Consider the following 18,807-nt stretch of genomic DNA (forward strand, 5'->3'; position numbering starts at 1 on the left):
AAACAAACACATGCTATTGAAATGTGACATAAGAACATGCACCGAGATCAAAAGTTGACACGCACCCAAGTGCACTTGTTAACCAGTTGCCTGCTCATCCAAATCATATTTTTAACAAGTTTTAGCAAGGTTAGATTTGAAAACTTGCATCTCTCTCTTTTTTATGCACACACATGTATGTTCAAGGAAGCAAGGAGTAAAATGGATTTGCCTTCTGGGGGAATTACATTTATAAAGCAAAAGTCCTGAATAGAAATAAATCTCTTACGAGGCTGTTGCAAAAACCATCCTCCCTTCTACACTGATACCACTTTCCTAGGCTACTAAAAAAATAATCATCTCTGGTGCAGATCCAGCACAGCCTCCAGTTTTAGTGTCATCTGGCACAATTAACATATAGCAATTGTCCTACAGGTAGTGTTTTGCAGGAAAACTGCGGAGAAGAGGTATCCTTGCCCGAAATAGAGCAGGTATTGCACTGAGCATGATTTCTGTGTAGTTCTCCTATGGAAGAGTCACTTTCCCTGGCCAGTACACTGTACCTGCATCTTTAATGTTACGTAATGCTACGCGAGACCCAGTTCACATTTTAAATGAACATAAAGTATATGTGAATATCACCCATAATGTGGTACCAATGGTCTACTGCCCCAATACAGACTTCACTTTCTTCATGTGCATTCATTATTCCATGACAAAAATTGAGCGTCTCAAATTAATTTAAAGCATAACTTGCAGAGAATAAATAATTCCTCTTGCAGAGAATAAATACCTTTCTCTTCAAACTTCTGCTTCCTTTCACCTTTGAGTTTAGTGCAAGTCTTCAAAAGCTCACTGGCTAAAAACTTATGCCAGGCTAGCAAGACGCTTTGTTTAAGAAATCACCGCACAAGTAAATCCAAACGTTGCCACAGCAGCATCAGTTACCTGCAGAACTGCCCGAGAGCTGCAGGACGAGCCAGAGAAAAGCAGAACAAATGCAGGTCCCAGGGCTGTGCCGCAGCAGAGAAGAAGGGAGTTTAGGAGCATAATTCACACATTGCTTTTTGCAAAGTCTGACAATCCAAACTACCAAGGTTTAGTAATGCTACTGAGAGCGTAGTTCAGGCAGTGTTAATCTGTGCCAGTGAAACAAAACTACCAGCTACTCACGGGCCTAGACGAACGCTGTAGCTTTGGAGGCGGTGGCCGAGGCGGACGGAGTCCTTGCTGCTGTATCAAAGTGGAAACTAAATTAAATAGTCACCTACATGAAAATACCTCTGATTTTGTGGCAAGAGTAGTACGATATGAGCGGACGACAACCCGGGATTTACCTTAACCTTGTACTCACCTCACAAAATGCAATTTTTCTTATTTCTTTTTTAATTCCCCCAAGACAGTGACCAATCTCATGAGCTACCAAGTGCCACAACAGGAGGTGGCTGTATCTACCTGTTGGCGTAGCTTACGTGAAACTAAAGGCAGCATGATCAGAACTCCAGACCAGAGCATCTAACATTTATTGAGACAACGAAGACGCTCATGGTGGATTCTCGGACCTCCAGATCCAAGGGTTCAAGACAACATTTGTACAAGTGGAAAGAATGCTGCAAAGCAGGATATTCAAAAAAAGCTTTCAGTAAAATCATCAGAGTGATTTCAGTGCTTGTAAGAACTTACATTAAGGTCTCAAACTAGCAGAGACATTTAAAAGCATGGGGAAAAAAACCCCTAAGTCTATTAAAATGTTCATACACTTAAAGATGAGCACACATTTAGATACGGTATCTACTGTAACTGTAAAGAAAATGAAAAGCCCCATCAGCAACCATTCTAATGAACACAGAACAGTACATTAAATGCCTATTTTTGTCCCTCATTTTTAAATTAGCAGCTGGCCAACTCATTGCTTCATATCCTCATTGGAGCTATTTCAGTCCAGTTGCTTTAGCCAGAGCCAGCAGCACGACTCTGCTCACACAGATGGCATCCTAAGGTATGTCTGCAGACACAGAATCCACTGACAAGTAACGAGACTCTAAATAAAACCACCCTGAAGTACAACTATGACATTGAGAACAAGATTAATGTTGATGTCCTTTCAGTGGCAGCTTGTGTACGTGTACTGGTGCTCCAGAGAGAAGCCAAGCGCTCAGCGAGGGGTACCGGGAATGCCTCGGAACGCCTGCTTGACCAGGCAACGACTGCACCGCTGCCCCCAGTGCCTTCCAGAGAAAACCCCATCAGCCGTGCAGAGAAGGAACAGGACCCGGCAGTGGGAGCCAGCTTTTCCGACAAAAAAAGAAAGCTTAAGCAGATTACTGTATTTCTCTCCAAAAAAAGATTCCAGATCTATATCTTGGCAGTTTTTCAACTTCTTACTAGCACCGTCTTTATTCTAGACAGATAGACATTCTCTCTTAACCACCCTTACACAGCATCATAGTACAACTTTAGCTCACCCTTTTCACATCATTTTAATTCTCTTCTTGCAACAATTCAGGCTTTCTTTCAAATTTCCCATTAATTGATACTTTTGCATCCGCTGTTTGATTTCTCCTCACTTGTGGTTTCAAGGAGGGAGTGCCAGACAGCGCACAGGTACTTGGCTGAGCTTTTTGGGGTGGAAAACAAAAAAGGACACTTGGGATGGAGAGCTGAGGCCAGGATTATTTCATGTGATAGCTTCCTTCTGTATTTTCCAAGAAAGCGAGTATGAAAACAAAGAGAACAAAGAGTGAAATGACAGGGTGGCAAGCGGAGATGGCTGCCATTAGCCCTACTGAGCCGTGTCACTCCTGCACTTTCTTCCCCAATCCAGTCACAGAACCTGAGTTCTGCTGCTGCGTATCTTCCCGTCTTACCAGCTCAGGCTGAGAGCATGATCTTAAAATATATTTCACTTCTGCTATGTGACACAGCATACTTATTCTCCATTATTTTTCAGAAGCATAATGGAACAGCTGAAAAATGTGAAATCTGCACTTTTCTGGTTACTTAAAAGACATTTGTTAACTACCCAGCAACTTGGGTGAATCACTTGTCGATGCAGAAAAACAAGACACAATTATTATTCATTTGTTTTTTCAAATCTTTCATACTTCCTGCATATATGCTTCCCTTTGTTTTCTCTCTAATTACCTAGAAACTGTGAACATCACTGCATTAGAAAATTCTCCAGTTGGTTATTTAGGTGCAAAATTGAAGCATTTCCCACACGGCATGGCTGGCACTGCCTTGAGTGCTATTTATTTTCCATTATTATTTTAAATCTGGACAGATATTTTTATCAATGTAAGTACTACGTCAGCGTACACACAGGGGTAAGAGCACCACACACTCCAGTACAACGCAGAGGGCTTCAACAGCACTGCCAGCTCATTGCACTCTCCTTGCCTGCAGCCAAACCACACGTAGCGCTAATATTTTACTCCTGTTAGTCCTAATTGACCAACAATTACATGTCAGACCTTAAAACATCAGGATGTTGGCCTAGAACTCGAAACTACGTATACATATTTTTTTCCGTTTTGGTCTGAGTGATATGTGTAAGCCCACATTGCTTTCAATTTTCCTCTCATTTCAAGAGGGTCAAAACCTCTTTTCTTTAATATGAGCTGTGATTCTCATTTAATTACTCAGCTCCAGGACCAAGGACTACTGAACACAGAATTTCTAAAGGTTTGTGACATACATGCGAGTTACCTACACTTTACTGAAATTACCTCAGCTTCCATTTTATTTGGGGATTGCAAAGTGACATTGACTTTTAAAAGGTATTTCTTTACTTAATTATTTGAGATTTAGATAGACTTGTCTTATCGTAATGTAAAAGCATAAGCTCCTGTAGTGCTACACCTGCAGTCTTCTCTGACCAGCACTCTTCTTCTACTAAGTGTTCTGTTGGTATTGGCATTGATCCACCTTGCTGCTCTCCCGAACTTAACTTCAGTGAGAGCAGAGTTCAGTCAATGAAAAGATACCGCAGGACAGATCAATGCCACGCAGAACACAGAAAAACTATCAGAAGGAAATAGTTTCACAGAAATACAACATGTTCCTGATGCAAAATCTCAAAGCAGTTACCTGGTGCACACACCAGCGAGGGGTTTGGAAAGCAGGAGCACACGCGAGCAGCCATGGCCTGACGCTACTGGTATCGCGCTGGTTTCTTTGGGTGATGGTTACAGGCAGATCTGCTCAGTAACAACGAACTGCTCCTCTGCAGGAGCTAATACTTTCACATCCTTAACCTGTCACAAGAGTAGTTTTTCCCAGCTCAGAGTTAAATACCACATACAATTAAGCTTTCATCTCTGATGAAAAATAATTCCTTGTGTTTCCACAACAAAGACACAGACAAATGCGCTTTGGGAAAAGATCAAAGGTGTAGAAACTTCTGCGCCTCCCGGACTTTTGAACAGGCATTGTGTTAACTCCAAGAGCCGACTTCAGTTCTTGTAACGACACAGACAAATCCAACACTCGGATTCAAATTTATCTTATGCACTCAAGTGCTACCAGAAATGAAGTGCATTTTGAAGCCTTGTACGTACCTTTCTGCACACTAAGGAGATCTGAATAGAAGGGTAAGACAAGCCTAGCATGTTCTGTCCATTAAATAAGACCAGGGGAACAGTGTGGCTTAAATCAGTGTTGTGAGGCACGGAAAAGAATCGGCAAAGGGCAGCACGGAGGAACCGATGTGGAGGCCCTCCAGGAGACAGCAGTTATTTGCCCTCTACCAGAGCTTCATTTTCAATGCTGATGTTACTTTCTGCCATCAGAATGGGATAAGCAAGTATATTAAACTATAGGAAGACTATATTTACTGGAAAAGCCACTGATTTGAAATTAATTTGTTAATGCAGCAAAACACATCGCTTTTGAAAGGTCAGTAGGGGAAGCTATGTTGGAATATCAGCTTAATTACCTGCGCTGTAAGGACGAATGGGTGCAAACCAGCACACGGCTACACTGCTAAAAGCTGCTAAATTGCTGTTCTAGGTATGCTCCTAAATGTATATACTACAGTTTTTTCTATAAAGGAGAGAAATGTCTAAATTAGCACTTTCTTACCAATAACTGTTTACCAGCACACCTTTCTACTCCAGATATTTTCTTAATTGTCTTGTTCTAAATACTTCTAAAGCAACAAGACAGAACACTTGCAGAAAGCCAATTTTATGACTGCAGATCCAGCACTGTTTTACTAATTATCAGACAAGTGATTTTAAACTACGAGATGCGGGAGAAAAAAAAAAAAATCTTACATCACTTTCACACTGCAAAAACATTCCTTAAAAATTACAGATCCCACACCTCAAAGCAGCTATTATACACCCAAGAATGTTCATGGTACAGCTATTTAGGTTTTTCATACTGGAGAAAACATTACAAAAACATCATTTTTGGTCTGCAAGGTAACAGCTCATCAGCAAAATATTATCTCAAACTAATTCGGATGTCTGTTGAGTTTTTTTGAAGTGGTATTCAAAACAGAACCTTTATGAGTAAATTAGCGGGGATATTTCACGTGCAGCAACAAGTGCCACTAAACAAAATGCATGGAGGAAGCGCAGCCAGATGAAAACTGTTTTGTTGGTGCATATAGAAGGAAGCATTTCTCTTTCTCAATTAGTAGTGAGGGGTGTTTCTAATAAGTACGAAGCAAAGCTTTTCTACATGAATATCTTATTTCCTTCAGAAATTCAGCACTGGCTTAAAAATTGTTTTGGAGAGAGCTGCACTGCCCTGAACGTACCGATGCTCAAACATATCACATTGCAAAAGAGCCGAAGTGCTGACTGTGGAAGAATACGCTGGACCTCAACTGAACACTCAATTAAAAAAAAAAAGGAGAAAATAACAACACTGAAAAATGTATGGTACCTAAAAAGATGCAGTATGGAAAGCAGATGGAGTCTACGAGGCAGCCGTTTTATTATCCATCCATATCCCTGCACAGCACACACTACTTCTTACATACTCCCATATGCCCAGCTCACAAACCGGGATGACAAGAACAGTGCATGCCTTACAGTATATATTTTTAATTTACATTCTGAAATAACTTCAACAGAAACCTGCTGGGTCCTGTGATAAAAACAATCTCCATGTTTTAAGGGATGCCTCATTCTTCAAGCCATCTTGTAGATGGAGAAGGTAGAATGAATGTGGCAGAAGTGTAGCAATGCCTACAGCTGGGCCAAGAGATTGCAAAAGGGGCTGTCACTGCCACAATGAAACCCTCTGCCTAGTTTACTGACAAAACCATGGACCATCTCCTTGCCTTCCTAGCAAGGAACCTTCCATTACACAACAGAAAGGCAGACAGCGAGAGAAGGAAACGCAAGGTAGGTGCCTGTAAGCTCCTGTTTTTCCTAATACCGAACAAGGGTCTTTATTTCAGGTGTCTGAGTCCTATCTGGTGTCACGGGGTACTGTCAATGATGCACAAGCCCATTCCAAAGCCACTGAGAAGAAACTCACTCTTTACTGAAGGGGAAGAGAAGGGTTCTCTCAGAATCTGCCTTTGGTCCCTCTCTCTCGCCTGGCTGCTACAAACTGTGTCCTTCCTAATCAAGGGCAAAAGATGTCTTTTTATGGTGCATCTAGATACAGGGCAGTGCTGGCTCATCCTCATTTGGCAGTGTTGATAATGCCCATCTACTAATCTCATTCTGTACAAACAAGCCCAGAATAGATAACTTTTAAAATATTAAACATTATAATCTACAACATGCCATAAATCTAGGACTTATCTAGGACTTGCAGGGTACTAACCAGATGTAGATCTCTCCTAAAGCCATGAATGAAAGCAGGAGCACGATACCAGGATCGGGCATATCTCACCCAGTTAAATGGCTCCCCAGGATGAAGCAAACAGGCCCTTAGCTGCGCCTCGTAATCTGCCTGTTACGGAAGAGTGCCAGGGCCACAGAACCCCAAACCCACAGGTTACATACGCTACTGTGGATCATTACTGCTTATAACCATTGCTATTCTAAAAACACATGGCTTGAATAATAAACCCCTGTGCTGGAGAACTGAACAGAACTTTATTTCTTTTGTCAGCAATTACATAAAAAGGAAGAATGCTGAGATGTTGATGGATACCTGTATCGATGTGTGCAGTAAGTGTTGAGCAGACAGACATCTGGGCCATGCTCCTAAGTAGTGTGGTTCTCATACGAAGTTGATGGAAGGAATATCATGTAGTAGCACTTAACTTGTAGTGGTATCTGGGGTTTAAAGACCTGTCAAGACTTCTGATTGCTTCCTAGCTCCAGTGACAGGGAAGTTCATATCCTACACAAACAAGCAGTACAAAGCCCATGAGAGATGATATCAATGCAATTTGAGATTGTGACCACTTAGCTCTCCTATTTCACTTTTTATCTGCTGCGCGTTTGAAAATAAACCCTGACCTCCTCCCATCTACACACTCACTTCTTACAACACACTGTACAAACCCCCCGAACTGCATCAAACTGTTGTTATTCAACACTTTGCAGTTTGAAGACTCCTGACATTTTCCAGAGGAGCTGACTGTCAACAGCCTCTTGTTTACCTGGCGCAGATCCCAGGTGCCTGGTGAAGCTCTCTGTCCCGAGCAGCTCTTCCCACAGGAAACAGACGCCTCCAGAACACAAAATATTTAATTCACTCTAGAGTCATTCTGGTTCAGAAAAGCCTCACACATTGCTTCCTATTTTGTTTACATGTAGCGTGGCCTTAGCTGCTTCCCAGACCCGCACTGCAGGCAGCTGGATGCACAAGTCTGGAGCATCCCACCCAGCCCCTCTCCAACTGCTCTGTGGATGAAGAGCTTTGACAGGAGCGTCCGTGCTGCGCTTTCCTTTTAGAACCTGCTTCAGCAATCGGTGCCCTTTGGGTACAGGAGCAATTGCCACCGATTCACTAGCTGAAACGCACAAACTGGTTTTGTGTGCCAAGAATGTATCAGAGACAAAAAGGCATTTCCACTCACAGAATGGACTTCTAAGCAAATTTCTTTGACATACGTGTTTACAGAGCACTGCAGCCTGTTTTACCTGCTCCCCTCACCCCTTGGGGTGACCACTGGTGACCGAGTACCATCACTGTGTTTTCTCTTATATTCTCTCACTTCTTTTGCTCCTCATGTTTTGCACCATATTTTCCTGGGCCCTGCAATGACAGCAGAATCCTATGTTGACAATAATGGTGCCTCAATCCCAGACAGGTAACTGAGCACTCAGGGGTGTTCCTGGTACCACGGCAAGTCTGACACCCAAAAAACAACATATCCCATAGACTCTACACTGCAGGATGTGCCTCAGCCTGAAAGCACACAACTTGAACTTGTTACAGAAAGAGAATAAATAAGGATTGGCTGTTATATCACTGCATGATGAAAGGACCATGAAAGCAAACTCCCGTAACTCACTGAACCCTGCCCTTTTTGGATTATTAGCAAAACAGCAAGGAGGTGGGTTTCTTTTTTTTTTTCTTTCTAGAACTATTCACCAAGATGAAACAGGGAAGGGTTTGAGAGAGAATTTCATTGAGATGATGTTCACATTTCTAAAGGAGTTCTACCAAAATGAGGTATATTTTGCAGCGGTTTGTTTTCATTCTGCCTGTTTTTCAACATACATGGATGGAGAGACACATTGCAAAAAATCCCAGACCCCAGGAATATATTTATCCCCATGTGTTAAAGTCTATCCATCCACTATCTCAGCAGAGTTTAAAATCACAGCTAATAGGTTAACAACTGTTTTTCTTCTGCTTCAAATGAAGAATATCAGAAAGCTGGGGGAATATTCGGCTTCCCAATTTGTACTGACTGCTCACTGCTACCTGCAATGTCTGTTTGACAGGACTGACATTTTGTACCGCTGCGAGATGGGAAAACGTGTGACATTTTTATTCATGGTGGCGTACGCCCTTGTAATGATCAGCCCTGGTCGATGTGCTTACTGCAGCAGCCCCGAGCCCTCGGAGAACAAACAAGAACCGAAGGTGCCAGCAGTTCGGCTGCCTTATTAAACACCACCAGGATTCTAACGAAGAGCAACTGCTGGAAAATCTCACTGTCAAATCCTCAAGGACATTGTCAACATGGAACTAACTACATATATTTTTCATTTAAAATACCAGAAAATCCAGCAATGCAATATTAAATATAAACTAAAAAGCTGCGCTATTTTGTGTGTGCTTTCTTTTTTAACTGGTCATTTTGTCAGCTTTACATAGGGAATTCTGTGGGCCTGACATGGGAATTCAAATCAAGGAGATCATGCAACACGCGTGACTTAAAATGTTAGAAAATGGACAGATCCCTTATTACCTTTTAACAGCTGTTCCTCTCTAGCAAGCAGAATACTTGTATAGAGGAAAAAATAAAATGGTCCCTCATTTCAGGAGTTCTATAAACAGCAATGACAAGCTGTTTTGGTCAACTTCATAGGCCACTGAGGAAGTCTGTATAATTAGTGGACTACTCCTCCGCACAAAAGTACTCAGCTCCTCTATCTGTAGCACGGCACCACGCAAATGTTTTACCCAGTATTCATCAGTCCAGCTCCGAAGGGCAAATCCAAACGCCTGGCCAAGCAAGCAGTCACAGTGAGGTTGGCAGTGAGAAGAATCATATGTTTCACACTCTCTCTCCCTTTAATCTCCTAGTTTAATCCAGGGGGCCAGAGGTCAATTCAGACAGTTCTGGCCTTACTGCACGTTTCAACTTCGTAAGCAATACATAAGAAGCTTCTGGATGCTGATCTACATTGATGCACTAAGCAAGTCATCCATAAGACCCTCTGAGCTTTTCTCAAGTTGTCAGTCCAGGTGATTTGGTTAGCTTTGCATGTACTGATGTATTTATTTTATACGCATGTATTATTTATAAAGCACAACTCTTCCACATGCCAGCAGTGATGGACCAAGATAGTCTCACCAGATATTTATGGGTTCCTCAGTACAACGGAACTAACAAGGCAATTCTGTGGATGGTAGAGTGGCTGCTGCTGTCTCAGAGTCCTAGGAGGGTGGCTCAGCCCCACTGTTCTCTCCATACAGCCAAGTGTTGTTTAAGAAGCACTTGAAATGTCAAGACATTTGGAAAACACTTTAAGCCATAGTCCAGAATGTGCCTTTTTGGGGATGAACGCATCTGCTGGATGCAGGACTGCAGCCACGTAATCTCACTGCAAAGTTAAACTCCAAGAGAGGATGAGCTGCACACCCACTGCATCACTGCAACAGCAGGAGATGACCTGGCTGGCTGGGTGTTCGTTAGAAAACACTGGCAAGTGAGTGCATGAGAGGCACAACCTTTGTGGGTGCTCGGCAGGCAGTACACGTCTTCCTAAAGAGAGACCCAGGACTCACTTGTCAAATACTTAGACCCATGACAACAGTGCAAGTCTCTTAGGCTCCTATCCTGTGAACTCCCATTTCTATAGATCTTGCAAATCACAGAGCAGAATGTTAATCAAGTGAATTATTTGTTCGTCCATTGACACTGTTTTTACTTTCCTAAGAACAGCGTCCCCTAAGAATCTGATGGGACGTTGGAGTCCCAAGCAGACATTAGATAGACAAGTGCTTCTGGGCCAAGACATTTGCCTTTCTGTCACAGTGACTTTTACTGAGCAGCCGTGAATTCCTTTCTGAAAGTAACAGTCAAAGAAAGAAGTGAGAAGAAATGAGGGTAGAAAATACGTTTCCTGAAGACAAAATAATTTCAAAGAATTAGGCTTACACTTCCACTACATGCAGAAAGAATCAAATAGAGAGAGGGAAGAAAGGAAACTCCACGTGGCTCAGCAGAAAGGAACAGGGAGACCATACCGTTCATCGGTGAGGAAGAGTGGAATGGAAGCTTGTTTCCTTAATGAAGGCATGTCCACTGTCAGAACAGCTCAGAGTGGCAAGAACAGGGGGCTGGCTGTGCAACCACAGCATACAGATGGACAAATATTAGAAAATGAACTTGTTTTCCCCTTTCCCCTTTGGTTTCTACCTCAGTGCCACACAATGCCTGCTGTGATCCAGGAGAATCTGCTATTGTTCCAATGCACCTGGGTGTGAAGAGAGTCACAGGGTCTGGCAAAGGAGCCTTCCTCCCGTCCCGACTTCATCTCTTTTACCCTGGAAATAATCCCTCCCTGGGCTGCCTCTGGCCTCAGTGATCCAGTTTTGCATTTCTGGAATGTAGCTAGCTGGTTTTCTCCCCATCTTACCCCTGACCTCTTAATGCTTAATCTTCTTGAAGAAGAAACCTGCCTGACAAAGCAGAGTTGTTTGTTCTGCCTGTCTAAGTGCAGATCATGAATGGGGAAAACGAACATGTTCCTTTACAGCAAATAAGCTGGCAATTCCCATTTTATGGCCCATGAAAGGTTAACAGCAGTAAGAGTCAGCTAGGAAGAGAACCTGGACAAGTCTTTTCACAGGCAGATAAGCTGATTTAGCACATTTTCCATTTGTTTCATAGTTATTTACGTCAGACTCCACAATATTAATTCTCTCTAGTTTGCATGCAGAATGGAACATCATTGAATCTCTTAATTAAAGGCATACTTGAAAGAGTCCTTCGTGCCCTATTGAGCTTTACCTTTTTGTACATAAATGGAAAAAAATATTCTATTTGCTGGTAAATAAAAATAAGCCACAGAAACAGGAACACACCTAAGCTGACAAAACCCATACAAACTGTAACAGAAATAATCAGAGAGCTGAACAGAACTGCCAGTAAAACTTGCTCCTGATGAAATTATACCCTTTCCCAATGAATGACGTTTCTGGCAACTTAGCACTTGTTGTTGTAATCGTACTAGATCCGCTGTGCTACTGACTGTGTAAGAGCTCCAGGGAAAGAACCTTCCTAAGGACAGGTTTGTTTTTAAAGAATCCAGGCTCACCCCGTCTTGTGCTTACACTGCCTTCCAAAGACCGAAGAGAAGACTGGGCACAGGCAATGGTCCTGGATGAGTGAGGAGGCTCTCATAGAAGCAGTCGATGTGAGGTGTCAGAGGAATAGAGTGAAGGCTTGGTTACGGATGGAGGCATGGGAAGCAGTGTAGAAGGAGGCAGAAGCTTCATTAAGAGAAAGACATGTTAAGAAATATACCTTTAAGAAAAGGTATATTTCTGGAAACGCTCTGGAAACGCAAGGGCCCAAGGACAGCTATGGCACTGGCAGCGGATGCCGGCAGGTGAACACGCAGCATGGGTTCTGATGGTTAAAGTAAGTTTTGGTCAGGTTTTAACATAAAAGGCAAGAAGAAAGCGAGCAATAACAAGATGTTCACAAAGGATGTTCTCCATAGCATTGTATCTTCTGCTGCAATTAACCTTACTTTTCCCCAAAAAAGAATATCGTTCAGTACCATATACTATTCATGTGAATCTTTTTCTTGGCTTGAAAATCATCTCCTCTTCTCCCCACTCACTAACCCTCACTTGCTGGTACTTGTTGAGTAGTGCTGCACCGTCTCAGAGTCCGTGATGACAGCTCCTAAGATTTGGTTGATCCGAGGGTCAATATTAAAGGTACACCTCGAGTAAGCGAAAACAGCATGCAAAGTCAAACCAGACAAAAAGATGTGGTCACACCCTTTCACTTTGGTCTCCTCACGCCATCTTATTACAAACGCTTTGTTTAAATCGTTATTGCATTGCCCTAGGATATCTGGCAAAAATCCTTTTCAGGATCAAGAAGAGCTTTTCCACAACATCTTAGTATTATGGAAACCACAGTTAAAACACTTCCAGAACAAACAGCCCTCTCAAACAATGCCTGATAACCAGCCACCGAGATGAGCTACAACACTACGGAATCTCATCCGGCTGGGTAATTACTGCTAAACTTTTAAGAACAATCAGCCGAGGCGCTGTACATTCAGAGACATTTCCAGATATTTTACTGCTGTTTTCCATAGCCTTACAACTGCAGACACACAACTGTGTTTGGAGAAGCTAGAAACCACCTCACTATAGGGTGAGAGATAATGAGTTAAAATTAAAGGTTGCTGCTGGCTGGCTAGCCCATCCCCCTTTAGCTAATCTGTCATGTAATGAAGAGAAGCACCTAGCACAGGACAGCTAGCTGCCGGCTCACTTACAGCGAGCTGATTAAGAATGTTCAACCAACAGCAGACTGCAGACCTTTCCAACAAAAATAAATAGACTGTATGCAAATGTGTTTGTCACTTTGACAGCATGTCTCAATTAAAGCATCTCGCTGCTGTTGGTAGCTCTCGCGCTGCAGTGCTACGGACGAGCCTTACTGCATTACTGATACACGGGGCTTGACCCTCATCCGCATGCATGCATTTTAAAAAAGTCTGCCTTTGCCATATACACTCGCACAATACCAGCAGACACAGAAAGCAAGTGACAATGAGAAAAAAGCCTCTTTCATCCTCTTCAGTTTATAAGAACTGTGAATGCACAAACAGCCCTTATTTCAGAGATCTTGTGGCTTTTTAATTGTTCCCACCTACTGTATTCTAGACAGAGTTAAAAGTGACTCTAAAATCTCTCCCTTTAATCACTACTAAGAAGCCATCTCCCATTTGCTGCTTTTTTTCCTCCACGAAGCCTTAATTTATATTTCATAAACCTGGACATCATCTCCTTCTGAATGCAAGTATGGTTTAATTTTCATTGTGGCATCGGGCTCTCGGTAAAACGGACCCAAGAAAGGACAAAGGCTCTAAGCGAGATAGCCCTACGACCGCCGAGTTAGATCATTTTTTGGAAACCAACATTTGTAATGTAATGACAGCAATAAGCATTTAGCGAGCGAGCCTTTCACCACAGCCAGTGTTTTGGTAAAGCTGGCGTGTGTTCCTTTTGACACGGGGAAAGCGATCATTAAAAAATTTTAAAGTAACCATTAAAAGAAACTCATGAATTTAAATTTGCACTTTCCACTCCATTATCTATTTCATTAATCTACCAAGACGCCTGAACCATTGCACCTTCATAAAAATCTAAAGGAAAAAACTAAAAGTAGATGATGATGATAGCTGGATTTCTGATTGCTTTAAATGAAATGTCATTTTCCTGCTGGAGCTCAATGGCTGCATTTCTCCAGTAGCCCCAGTTCCTCTCAACGATATTGGCACAGAAAGCAAGAGAAAAATAAATCGCTACTGCAAATATTTAATTGGAAGAGAATCTGTTTTAAAAGAAGTCCCCAAGAACTTGCATTTAGCACAGCGGTGAAAGTTCTGAAAGAAACAAATCTAATTTGAAAGTGATACAGACAATATTGCTCTGAGCAATGATTATATCTCGCGTAGCTCTACCTGATAGCAAAGCAGTCAATGCAGTGACACTGACTAGTTTCTATTAATAGATACTCAACTAAAAATGTGGTTTGCTTCACATTTTATAGTTCCCACTTATTTTACAATTGCTTTTAAATCACAATATGTTTCCAAGGAAGAAATCAGATATTTACTTCCATTTTCTGATCATAATACTGTAAAAAATAGCTACAGAGAAAGAAAAGAGAACTCTGAACACAAATATTGTTATTTTTTGACGCAAGCTAGAGTTAATAGGGGAACACTGGTAAACTGATAGTAGATACTGTGTGCTTTTCCATGAAAAATCACAGCAGCTACATTTTCTAAATAATTAGCACTTTAAAAAAAAACATAACCAAACTCACTGTTTTACAGACGTATCAAAAGAAACACTATCAGAGTAGCTAATGTGTGTAGCTCAGTTGTCAATAGTGAAATGGTGTACACTAATAAGCTATTAATAGATTTTTCCATCTTAATTCACCACATTTAATTTTCAGAGAATGTTAAAATGCTTTAATGGTTGGATATTCCATATTGACACTAATGATCTGGCTAGGTAACAGAGGACATTTTAAATCATACACCTTCAGTCCTAAGGGCTGTAGCACTTTGTGTGCTATGAGAACAGCAAAGTAGTTTATAAAACTGCTATAATTAGGCTTTAGAAACTTGCTTAGAAATTCTTTTCCTCAAAAATCATTATATGAACAAAAGGAATCAGCAAACCCCAGAAAAAACAGGTCTTTAGAATGCCATTTAAACAGATGCCACAGAAATAAATCTATAATAACATAATTCAGTTACAAAACGTAATGAAACGAGGGACATATCCATTACGGTGACTTTTCTCTGAACTATTTTAGCCGAGTCGCACAATGTAAAGAGACCTCGCACCAGACATACCTGACCAAAGTGCACTGTGATTGGCCTGCGATCTTCTCTCAACTTGGGGTCCTTCTTCTCAGCCAACGGCGAGGGCGCCGTCCTCGGCAGAGGTTCCTCCGGCGCCGCGGAGCAGCCGTTCTCAGCAATGTCCTGCACGGCGGGAAAAGGTGAATAGCATGGCCAGGAACACTCGTGATTAAGGGCAAGGGGCACAAAGGAGACACTAGAGGATAATGCTGACTAACGGTTTTGATGTCAGGGAAAAAAAACCCACAGTACAAAAAAAAAAAAACATCGTTAGAATAAAACATTTCATTGCTTTCTGTCCACCAGAGCTCATACACAACAACTCTCTCCTCCTCATACCAATGTCGCATGACCCAAACCATTCTATGACTCTATGAATAAAACGTCTGACTCAAACACGCAAAAGCCAGAAAATACATAGGGAGAAAATAAAGCATAAATCAAAATTTCTATTTTAGGAACGAATTCAACAGAAGCCCAGGAACAGGACCACTCTGCTTTCCACAAACCCCAGTGAAAGCAGTAATTCTATTTACATACTTCACAGAATCATCTGTGGCAGAACAATTACTCGTGGAAGTGGCAAGTAGAGATGAAACTCACAGCTTAGTTCGCTTTGCATTTCACCTCGGAGTCTGTGTACAGAGTACGCCTTCAGGAGATCGTACAAAACAAACTGCTGCTTGGCAGGATGCTTTTTTGTTGTGCTTTGCCTTTGCTTTTGACATCAGTGCTCACCTTCAGAAGTGAGGTGACCCATCAGCCTAGGTTAGGAGACCTGGCCAGTGCAGGTACGATATATGTAACACGGGTTTGAAGAAGACAAAGGCACGCAGACAGAAGGAATCGGACAAGGAGAAAAGAGTTTGAAAGTCAGTTGAGAAGCAGTCTGTAACGCAGTGGGCCCCGAACCTTACATCTCTTTGCAACAATGTCAAGGAAATAATGCTTGGTAAATATAGAGAGAAACCTGCACACACTGTAGCTCTGCAAGAGTGACCTAAGGGTGGCTGCTGCCACAGACATCGCTTTGATTCCCTGACCTTTGACATGCCCCCTCAAGTTTCTGTCTCGCTAAGGTACAATAATGAGACGTGTAAGCTGATGGCCAATTAGAAATGGTTCTTTTGGACACAGACTGACCTAATGCGTTTAGGTCAAATGAAACAAAAAGCTGGATGGACTTTCTAAGGGGCTTTGTCTGCTCCACAGAGAAGCTGAGAGAACTTTTTAGATCCAGCTGGTAGAGCAGTGGTTCACTGATATGGGCATGAGGATCGTGGGGAAATTAACAACTTGTTAAGGTCAAACTAGAGAGAAAAACTTTTTTGCCCCCCCCACCCTCCAGCTGTACAATGCCACCTCGTCTTTAACAAAAAAATCAACAAAGTACACTGAATTAGTAACAAAGAGCCCCAAACCAACTAAATGGCAAGAAAGATAAGCTGCTGCTGAACTCATACTTCAGCTCCAGAAGAGCAGCGAGCTAGCAGGGGAACCAGTCCACTGGGAATCTCACAAGGCATGGCAGCAACGTGTTCCATTCTGAGATGTACCAACACCAAATACAGGCTTCCTATACAGGTATTGCCATATTAAACGTGTGCTGATGTTCAGACCTGGGATGCATTTGCCATAAAGGCACCCAGTGTGTTCAGAACCACCTGAGCTGCCCTGTCAGCAGATGCTCCCAGCACTGTGAAAAAGTTTATGCAGAAGTCAATGGGGAGTACAAGACAGAGACAAACCCCACAAAAACAAGAGAACAATGATCTCTCACAATCCATAATTACCCCCATCAACAAACAGCGCCTCCCCTAACAACTGTCTCTTCAGGTGAAATCTGCACTACTTATTTACTTTAAAGGAGAAACTTCAGAGAATAAGATAGGTATTTACAGATATGTAAAGTTTATCCTGTAAATTCAATAAGGTTTTCTTCTATTTAAATATGCGTTAGTAATTTTGCCAGGGACCTTTTGTAAAGGACTATAAATGCTGTCTAGTAGAAGAGGAAAGTGCACATTCCAGAATGTCCAGAAGGATTCTTCAGGTTATTTTATAAACCTCTAAATGAGTACTGATAAGAAAGCCCTGGCAACAGCCCATTGATAACAGACATTAACGAGAGCCACGCAGGACTCTAGTAAGTAAAATAATGTTGAATACATTAACGCCAAGTGCCCAACCATTTATATAAATTGTCTTATCCAGAAGCTTTCAGTAAGCTACATTCTCCTTACTGAAAGTTGAGGACGGTACCGTTCATATTCCTCCCTCTTCCTAATTCTATGTAGTTAAGCTTCAAACAAGGCAATAACAGAGTGACTTGACCACCACGGTCCATTCGTGAAATAGAAAAAGCAGCCTTTATTAAAAAAAAAAAAAAGAAAGAAAAAAAAGAAGAGAAAGAAAAAGAAAAGCAGAAAGCACTGTCTCAGATATAAAATAAAGCTGCCATGCTGTATCTATTAACAATTATTTGCTATCACTCATAAGAATCCTCTGAAAACTATTTCTGTTGCTTTGAAATACTGCACCACAAATGAACAAGGGATGGAAATAGAGCCCCATTCAATCTCTACTATCATATTAAAGAAGGACCTTACACACACCACAGTGACCTCTCAACAGGTCAATCCTGCATTTCCCATTTGCAATTCAAACCCAAGACTGGAGCAGACCAAGGGCAAAATGGGCTCTTGATTATATTTAAGAGGTCACCATTGCTATGCAGAGTTGTAGGAAGCAGACCTCGAGCTTTATTGCATTTTTAAATTCTGTCTTGCACAGAAGCCGCTCATATTTGGCAGCGAAAACTGGAAAAGGGATGTTTATATTTGATTTTTCCTTACCAGTGGCCTGCATACTTTTTGTGTTAATAATGGAAAATAATATGTTAAAATGCAGTGGATAGTAAGTTCAGTTTAAAAATAACCTCAGGTCATCTTTAGAAGATGAAAGCCTAGCATCCCAAATCTGGCAAAAATCAAGTATTTAACTGTTTAAAATTCTGGCATCGTTAACACTTGCACATACGAGTAAGTAAATACATGAAAAATACAATATTCTACAGGAAAATTGGTGAGGATGCACTAACCGGTCAACAGAAGAGCACAGGCATTGAGATTAAAAAATAATATAAGGGTGGCCAAAACTATGTTGGCCATTTGTATTGCTTTAAACAGAGCGATACCTCCATTTAGAGTTAACTTCCCATCTTGTGTGCAAAATGGAGAAGAGGATGGGAGAGAAAACAGGCTTAATGAAGAAAGGAGAGGTAGAGCAGCCTGTGTCAACTGCTCATGGGGATCTTGTGAATGTGCCTGTTGACCGATTGTGTGTAACCATTGCACTTACAGAACTGCAACATAGTATGGAACATGAAACAAAATTGGGCCATTATTTGTATATTTTGTATGTTTTTTAAAAGGAATGCTTGCTTGCAGGACTAAGAAACCAACAATAACAATAAAACAAAGCAGAAAATGAACAAGACTTTCCCCTGCCTTTTATACAAACGTCACAGTTATATCAGCATTTAAAATAGAGGAAATTAATCTGGTCATTTCACACAGCTCCAACTGCCTTAGAAACA

The 18,807-nt window shown here is 41.6% G+C and overlaps 1 protein-coding gene across 10 annotated transcripts in view; it reads right to left on the bottom strand.

Moving 5' to 3' along the window:
• DENND1A (DENN domain containing 1A) overlaps positions 1-18,807 on the bottom strand; it is a 175,661-nt gene that overhangs the window by 17,178 nt on the left and 139,676 nt on the right. For 2 of the 10 annotated variants that reach the window (XM_069873539.1, XM_069873535.1), the window contains exons 19-20: positions 15,201-15,332; positions 1,153-1,212 (exon numbers count right to left, since the gene is read on the bottom strand). In XM_069873539.1, coding sequence (XP_069729640.1) covers positions 1,153-1,212; positions 15,201-15,332 — 192 coding nt within the window. Of the gene's footprint in view, positions 1-1,152; positions 1,213-15,200; positions 15,423-18,807 lie in introns of all 10 variants that reach the window. The other 8 variants (XM_069873536.1, XM_069873530.1, XM_069873541.1 and 5 more) reach the window with 5 other exon arrangements.

This window comes from Phaenicophaeus curvirostris, chromosome 20 (genome assembly GCF_032191515.1).
Source record: "Phaenicophaeus curvirostris isolate KB17595 chromosome 20, BPBGC_Pcur_1.0, whole genome shotgun sequence".
NCBI classification, from domain to species: Eukaryota; Metazoa; Chordata; class Aves; order Cuculiformes; family Cuculidae; genus Phaenicophaeus; species Phaenicophaeus curvirostris.